At 42.8% G+C, this 8,752-nt stretch overlaps 1 protein-coding gene across 1 annotated transcript; it reads right to left on the bottom strand.

The window, feature by feature from the left end:
* Window positions 1-5,508: 5,508 nt before the first annotated feature.
* Window positions 5,509-8,220, bottom strand: LOC124057106 (red-sensitive opsin). Its single transcript, XM_046385238.1, has 6 exons — window positions 7,332-8,220; window positions 6,688-6,984; window positions 6,443-6,611; window positions 6,202-6,367; window positions 5,881-6,120; window positions 5,509-5,796 (listed from the first exon to the last, which is right to left on the bottom strand). The coding sequence occupies exons 1-6, from the start codon at window positions 7,432-7,434 to the stop codon at window positions 5,698-5,700; spliced, it is 1,074 nt and encodes a 357-aa protein (XP_046241194.1). The 5' UTR covers window positions 7,435-8,220; the 3' UTR covers window positions 5,509-5,697.
* Window positions 8,221-8,752: the final 532 nt, after the last annotated feature.

The following is an 8,752-nucleotide window of genomic DNA, read 5'->3' as shown; positions in this document are numbered from 1 at the left end:
CTCTATTCTTTTTTAATTCTACACTTTTGTTTTAGTTTCAGAAAACAAAAAGTAGTCTTGGACATGTACAATGTGATCCGTAAATCTGATCACAACCTACATGATGATGACATGATCAGTGGTCTCCTACAAAAATGTCACATGAAAAAACATATCATTTTCAGGTGTAAACCAAATTTTTAACATTTCATATGACGTGTTTTTCAAAGGTGAATTTATATACATTTATTCCTCTCCACTGTCGCCAAGTGTTTGCTCATGGGGAAATGTACCCAGCGTCCTCTCTGTGCTAAAGACTAAATTAGTTTGGTTTGGTTTGGTTTAGACCTGCTCTATTGGAAAAGTGTCACAAGATGACTTTTGGATTTGGTGCTATATAAATAAATTGAAGGTCATAACCAGATGTTTTGTCTCCTGTACTTGTTCAGTAGGCCTACAGTCTATATTTCATTGTTGGTTCAGCTTTACTTTAATCCTATTATGAAAGACTTTTTTGCTCTGTGAACTTCCGGCATCAATTTGTTGCTTGTTATCCTTTCTACCACTTATGGAAGGTCAACTCTGTAAAGACCTGCTTGCTATTGGTCAAAGTTGAAGTCTATCTATTTATTGTCCATTTAAACAACTTTTCATGAAGTCAGTGTGATATGAACAAATGCTGGCTTGTGTTTCTATGATGACAACATGTAGACTTGTTCTGTCTCAGCCACATACGCACTGCATGCCAACACACCCTCATTGTCTCACACAGTCACAGTCATCAGGATCCAATGTCTTGCTGGTGTGAAGCCACAGCCGCCATGTTGCACCTGTTACCATTGAAATGCTGCAGTGTTAGCCCAGCTGTTCGCGCCTGTGCCATCATGTCTCGATCTGCCTGGGACACAAATGCCGTCGTCACTCAGCCATTAGAAAAATGCGGCAATTATACTAATACCCTGATATAAGTACTCTGCAAAAGAAAAGACAGATGTTCAGTGACAGAGTGAAAACTGAAAGAGAATCATAGAAGGCAGAAATATCAGGAGGGAATGAAGGTTAAAAAAACAAAAACAAAGAGATGAGCGTCTGGCTTTTGCTCCAATGCAGAAAACAGCTGGCGTTTACATTTTTCTGACATGTGACCTCTTGTGGTTATCCTAAGATAACTGTGTCCTCCCAGGATGGAAGAAAAATAATTCTGTCATCCTGTCACAAATCTGAATACACAAGCTCAGAGATCAGCAGGTGCAAACTCTAAAAGGGGCGACAAAATGGACTTTGAACTGAAAGAGACTGAAATAAAGGCGCCGTCAGAACAGATGACCTGCTGTGCAGCATCCACAGGATCAAATCAGACATCAAGCAGTCGTGGATCAGCGGTTAGGGTGTTGGACCCGTAACCGGTGGATCGCTGGTTCGATTCCCCGTACCGGTGTCCATGGCTGAGGTACCCTTGAGCAAGGTACCTAACCCCCACTGCTCCCCGGGCGCTGCACGCGGTCGCCCACTGCCCCGGGTTTGCTGTGTGTGTGTGCACGTCACTTGGGTGGGTTAAATGCAGAGAACAAATTTTGTTGGAGTGAGTTCCCTCCAATGACAAAATATGTCACTATCACTTTCACTTTCAAACCACAGTGTGAGATGGACTTACCTGATTAAGTTGTATTAACATGCACCAGCGTTTCCTCGGCGTCCAACCGTTCCCCCAAAATGAAACTGTCCAGAAACAGTGGACGGACAGATTTGAGAAATGCTGTGCTTGGAGCATTTCATTTAAAGCGTCTTGTACCCACATAAAATCCAGTTATCATTTCATGCACTTTCATTTCCACTTCGTCACGTGCTTTGCCTCCGTCTAGGCTGCCGGTAACTACGATCCAACATGACAGAAGAAGAATAGGTTGGGCACTTAATTTCCAACAGAGTTAAGGAGCGTTTGTATTGCAGCTGGTATTGCAAAGTAACACAAATGCTTTGATGACTCGTATTTTTAGAAGATTTGTGGCTCTCACTCGCTCCTCAGTGTTCAGACTGATCATAAGATCAATCAGTGGAGCACAAGTAGGTCCAACTGTAATTACATGTGTGTGTTCCACTTCCTACCGAAGTGTCATGCAGACATCCATAGCAACCAACACTGCTGGTTACTGTTACTCTCAGTTCAGGCCCATGTCACAGCCAATAGGTGTTTCATAACCACCTGCCTGAGGCACAGTCTCCAGTCTGGAGGACGTTTTGAACACTGGGAAGTGACTTTCTCTGGTTTCTTACCAGCTGCCTCCACAGCATATCTTCCTTTCCCCCTCTGCTGCCTTCCTCTCCATAACAACATGTAATCAAAGTCTGGGACACTGAATCCCACTTATCACCTGCACATGGAGGACATATCTGTTTGATGAAGCAGCAGTTGTCAGGGAACACGCTGTGCTTGTTTTCGTCCATATACTGTATATACGAACACTGCTTTTCCTAAATCTGTTTTGTCTTGTGCTGCTCCATTTTGCTCTTCTTGTACCCATTGTCCCATCTAAACTACAAACACAGTGAAGACCCATCTGATTTATCTGGTGACCCTTTGGAGGGACTTGACAACAGTGCTCTAAAGGCCTAAAATAAAAGTGGTAATGGTAAAAGTGGTAAATCAGTGGTAAACATTGCACCTTCTGACCGACCCAGTTCAGGCTCAATTTCAAGCCTAATTTTATGACTCAGATTTAGCTCCGCCTCCTCTGGTTTAAACACCCATGTCCATTTCCTGTACAGATGCACATGTTGGTGTACTATCCCGTCCCTACTGCTCAGACCACCAGCGACACAAATCTGTGACTCTCTGCTCCGATATCTAACTTTGGGATCCAGGTTTATTGCCACATTAAAATGAGAAAAAAAATAAAAATAAATAAATTCAGACATACCTGACTGATCAGAACAGGGTCTGTTGACCAGGTAGGGAGGGGTCAGAAGCTCCTGGTCCATCTCAGCTGCCTGGTCTGGGACTCCCGTCCGATCCGCTCCGTCAAAATGTATTTGTTATGTGTGTCTGTTAGACCGACCAGGCAAAGCAGCAGTAGGACAGGAAGTTCAGTGTTCAGGTAAAAGAGCTGTTATAATTCTTCCATTACAAATGACATTTTATCATATTATATTATACTCTCAGGGGAAATTACATCCAGAAGATAAGTTTTAAATCTCATTTGAGGAAAGACAGTTTTAATCTGATGATCATCAGCTGTAAATACACACACACCACAACATTTCAGATTAATCTGGTTCTGCTCCGGAGGACGAAGAGAGAAGAGTTTCTGAAGTGGTTTTAACAGGGGAAACGTGAATGGGAGAAAAGATGAGTAAGAGAGAGAAAAGAGAAGAAGAGGAAATGAGATGGGAGAACAGAGGTTATGAGAGAAGTGGGGTGGAGCGCACAAGGAAGAAAAAGAAATGAGAAAAGTCCATTGACATCAATCCTGACAGGGAAACCACAATGATCTGCAATTTCTAAGATGTACAGTCATCATTCATGAGATCAGATATCTTTTCTTCAACCTCAATAACGTGTCACCATTTTGACAATACAGCTTTCAAATCAGCTGCATGTGAGGGAGGCAGAGAAGTGAGGTGGGGAGAGGAAATGAAAAGACAGGGAGGGAGATGAGGTGGTGGATAGCAGAAACAAGAAAAAAGCAAGCAGCAATATGACAGAGAAACAATAGAAGTGCAGGCAGTTGGAAAATGAAGGAGAATGAATACGAACAGACCGTACGTGTCGGTAAACAAGAAAGATGACGTCAGCCACAGACAATCTGGAAAAGGCTTCTTCTCACAATATTGATTCAAAAATCAACTACTTTACATGATATAACTGAAAAATATCACTCTTTGGTGTTCACGTCAAGTCCAAGTGTTCTTGTAAAATAAAAAACCCAAGGCTGTCAAGGTTGCAGGGCTCGGCGCCTTGTAGCTGATCGCCAAATGTGTGGGAATGTACTGGAAAGGCGGCTGATTGTGTTTTCACAACAAGGTCTGATCTGCACATTCAAGTCAAGGTGACGGAGAACAGGGAGGTGGAGATCAAGCTCGACGTGGGAGGAGACGAGGAGGAGATTGAAGTTGTTTGTGGTCACAGAGAGATGAAGAGGAGTACACAGAGTTATGAGTGATTTGTTGAAGAGATCATCGAGGTCGAGCTGCCCTGATGGACAACACACACACACAAAACTTCAGAGATAAAAGTTCTAATAAAAGATCGGAGTTAAAGAATCAGCCCCTTCAGGCAGTCAGGGGTTCCTGGCCTTTAGGGACAGACAGACACAGACACAACCCAAACCTCCAGCAGGGATCATCCTGCAAACACGCCTGGCTGTGGCGTTTGTTATATCAACAGCTCAGAGAATTCTGAGGGAATGTTCACGGCTAATCTAAATTAGATTGGGGTGGATTAAGGACGCTGAGCGGGGGGCGGCAGCATGCACATCATTCCCTGGCAGTGTCTTCCCAGACAGAATGTGAAAGGGAGAGCCTTATCGCTAACATTCAGCTCACTTGGCTTTCATGTCAGTGAAAACTCATCCTCAAGAAAGGGAGAGAGCAAAGGTGATGGGAACGCAATCCACACGATCACAAAACACCCTTAAAACACCCACAAGGGCAGAGAGTTAAAAGAAGACATTAGATACAGCTCATGCTAACTAAGCTTTCATGCTGACTGTTACTATGGTGACCCCGCAGTGCAAAACACGACAACAAATCAGTGCTTTGTGAGTGTTGGGACTTGCTGTTGTGTAAGGAGTAACGAGTTAATCAGTGAACCATTAGAATTGCACTTGGGGGGGTTGTGTTCGGGCTGTACTCTGTACTTTGGGCTTATCGGGACAGTTCCCTGAACAGTGTGTTAAAACTCGGTCAGGGATGCAACGTGTCCCAGGTTTAGTACCGTGATTTTGAAAACAAATTCAGCATAGTAACTTAATGTCAGGTTGCTGATAGACCTTCTTAGAATTGTTGTATGTTTAATGCTAAGTGACTGTGATTTGTTGGTTAAGTTACCATCACTGCAGGAGTTTGCAACCTGAGCTCTACTGAGCCATCGTTTCACACTTGGCACGTCCATCCTGAGTAACCTGAAAAGGTTACTCTGTTATTAACATTAACGCAGTTTTTTTTAGTGAGCAAGTGAGCAACAGTTAGATAACTCGTGAGCAACGGACTTTAAAGGTAATTAATACAATAAAAATGACTACGCAATAAAATAATTGTCGGCGTTAAAGTGATAATAACACATTGATGTGTGTTAACACATCAGGCCTGGGGTGATCTCCCTGGAGATCACGCTAATTCAATGACTGTCGAAAATCTACTGTCTTGAACCGGTAGACGTTCATCAGCTCAATGTTGGATAAATATCAAAAGAAAAAGAGAGCCACTGCATTCGATTTGAAATTATGCCCAAATCGTGTTAAGTTCTTGTATTTTGTATATCTATATTCAAGTTTCTCTCTCCGAAATGGGAGTTCAAAAATCACATCAAGTAAATGTTTTTATATGCTTGTTTTTTTAATGTACATCTGAGAAACAAACAGTGATATAATTGCATCCTTTACTGTTTTTTTTGTTGTTTTTCCATTTGCCAGAAACCTATGTTTACTAAAAAAACAAAAACAATAAATAATGAATGTACAAATGATAATGGTTCTTTTACAAAAGCGAGAACATGGATGCTTATGCAGGAGCCACAGAGGAGACTTCTGTCTTCGATGTGGACACTTCAGAGCCATCGTCCACTTCTTTGCCAAAGAGCTTCATGATGCACACACGGAACTGATGGTGACAAAATAAAAACAATCAGTGAACAAAAATGAAAATAAACATGTCGACGAAACACATTGTGGCTGTTGTACCCACCTGTCGGTTCATAAAGACGTAGATGATGGGGTTGTAGATGGTGGCGCTCTTGGCAAAATATGCAGGCATGGCAGCAGCCAGAGGATGGAAGGCATATCCAGGGTTTGCCGCCGCAAAGCAGGCAAAAAAGGTGTAAGGTCCCCAACAGACACAATATGCCACAATCATGACTACAACCATCCTGGATACTTCTCTCTCAGCCTTCTGGGTTGACTCGGATTCCTTCTGCTGCATGGCAACCTATGGTGGACAAATCACTGTGGTGTGAGACCCTGTAACCTACCTAATATACAGCTTAAAACTGCAGATGGGATAACTTACAGCACGGATTGCCAACCAGACTGCGAGGTAGCACAAGATGATGATGGCCAGAGGAATTAAACAACACGTGATCATAAGAACAATCATGTAGGACTGGACTCCAGGGTCTTCGCTTCCACTGAAAACATCAGGTCCACAAGAAGTCTTCAGTCCATGAGGCCAGTACCTGATGCAAGAGGACGTTCAGTTTACGTTTCCACCGACAAATTCAACCCTTCCTAAGGCATACACTATGATGTACCTGCTCCATCCAAAGATGGGGGGAGCACACCACACTGCTGACCAAACCCAGGAGAATACGATTCCACCTGTGGCCCATTTGGCATCAAACTTGACGTTTCCAAAAGGTTTGCACACAACAATCCATCTCTCCCAGGAGATGATAGTCAGGGACCAGAGAGCAGTAATGCCTGCGTGAGGAAGCAGAATATTTAACTCACAGTCTGACACATGTAGCACTGAGAAAAACAAAATGTGCCTACTCACCACAAACCGAGACAACATAACCCTCAAAGACGCACATCGGATGACCCAGAATGAAGTAACCGAAAAACTGGTTGCATACACTGATTGTGCTGGCAAAAACTGTCTCTCCAAGGTCAGCGATAGCAAGATTAACTAAGATCCAGTTCAGAGGGTGACGAAGTTTCTTGAATTTTGCTGTTGCCACCAAGACAAGGCCGTTGGTGAAGACTGAAGCGATGACCACAAAAAACATCCAAACTGTTGAAAGGTTGTAAACCCATCTAGGGGCAATGTGGTAATTGGGACCCTCAAAGGGATCTGGGGAAACAGAACAAAATAATCACAAAGTTTTCTTATCTGTAAGCTCTTGGAAGCAATACCTGCATATTTACATTTTTAATGTTCAGTATGCTGTATGTATTGTTGTCTGCAAACCACAGCTTGTCTTGTCTGAAGAAAACGCAAACAAATGTCTGCGTTTGTGTACATTTGTTTTCACCGGTCAGTCTGTTCATGTGAGTTAAAGAGAAAAACCATACAACACAACTCTCAAATCAAAAAAATGAGTTACATGCTGACGTAAATGTACAGACAAACTGTCCAGTTCGATGTCACTGAAGTTACACATGCCTATTATATTATTTTAAAAAATGATACTACTGTACCTCTGGTGTGATTGCTGTTAGTGTAAGTGAAAGCAGATCCTCTTGTTGTGTCTTCATGGTGTCGCCTGGCAGCAAACACCTGCTTTCCCCACTCCTCTGCCATTCTGATGTCGCAGGCCTGTCACCGGCAGTCAGCCTCTCTGGACACTTGCAGCCTCCTGGGGCGACTGATGGAGCACACATGACTTTAGCTTTTATACTTGTGCGAGCAAGCACGAGTAAACTTGTTCTGAACTGTAACTAAAACTATCAGCTTATTAGGTCAAGACACAAAATGACCGATTAATCTCATTTGAAAGCGGATTTCTCTCCACTCCGGTAAAATGGGGATTAGCAGTGAGACCTTTGACTCCGACTTAAATATATATTTTGAGCCTCGATTGAGCCCTGCAGGAGCAATAAAACAACACTGAACAGCAGTTGTATCAGTTTACAACTTTAGGTTCAAAGCATTTTTAATTTTTCATAGTTTTGGGTGCAGTGGAATAATCCTACATTCAGACACTTAAAGTCAGTTAAAGTTTGTTACAGCAGAACTTTGCAGGTTCATTTAATATTGTGTATGACGCTGTGGTCCTGATGGATATATGTGGAGTTAGTGGGCATGAGAGGACAGCAAAGTCCTAAAGCAGATTGGATAAGTGGACAGTTCTCTAATAACAGCTGTTGTTGACCTGTAAGCGAAGTAAGACACCTTTAATCCCTCCGGATGGAGGAGGTCATTTCAGAACAGAGGATTCTTCTATACACCTTTGATCCGACAACTTGCGTCACCAACCTTGTGGCAGGTCGAGGGAGGTTAATAACACACCCTGATTTACGAGGAACTACTCATCAGAACAAGACTTTCAGAAGGACGGCACAGTGGACCAACAGGGTGGCATTCACATGTTCTTGTCTTAAATGAGTGTCTTTAACCCAGAGGCAGGATTATATTATATACATTCCCAGGATGCAGGGTTACTTGTGGTTCCTTGAGTCTTCAAAAGTAGACCGAGAACCAGAGCCTTTAGTTATCAAGCTCCTGTAATGTGGAACCATCTTCCAGTTTCGGTCCGGGAGGCGGACACCCTCTCTACATTTAAGAGTAGACTAAAAACTTTCCTCTTTGATAAAGGGTCAGAAGGGTCAGGTTTTAGTTCTGTGTGTGTGAAGGATTTGTGTATTTTGACTTTTATTTTTATTGTTATTTATATCCAATTATCCTTATTTCTTTGTTGTGCTTTTCGATGCTTGTGATATGAAATGTGTGTTTTCTTTCAATTCAGTTCAATTCAGCTTTACATATATATATTTATATATGTACTTTTCACCCGATGTTCTCTTTGGGTTGGTGGGGGTGTGAGCCAGTGCGGGGGGGGCATGTTTGCCCAGGGCACCATTCAGGCTAGGACCGCCACTGCTTAGACTGCTGTCTAATA

The sequence above is a fragment of the Scatophagus argus genome, chromosome 3, assembly GCF_020382885.2.
Source record: "Scatophagus argus isolate fScaArg1 chromosome 3, fScaArg1.pri, whole genome shotgun sequence".
Taxonomy (NCBI): Eukaryota; Metazoa; Chordata; class Actinopteri; family Scatophagidae; genus Scatophagus; species Scatophagus argus.
Note: the sequence above shows the minus strand (reverse complement) of the source record. Positions and strands in the feature narration are given on the sequence as shown.

Bases quoted from the DNA above. Each gene is read 5' to 3' on its own strand.
- LOC124057106 (XM_046385238.1), bottom strand. From the start codon at position 7,434: ATGGCAGAGGAGTGGGGAAAGCAGGTGTTTGCTGCCAGGCGACACCAT. The intron at 6,612-6,687 runs GTGAGTAGGCAC...TTCCTCACGCAG, and splicing joins TTATGTTGTCTCGGTTTGTG to GCATTACTGCTCTCTGGTCC. The intron at 6,368-6,442 runs GTACATCATAGT...CTCTTGCATCAG, and splicing joins CCCATCTTTGGATGGAGCAG to GTACTGGCCTCATGGACTGA.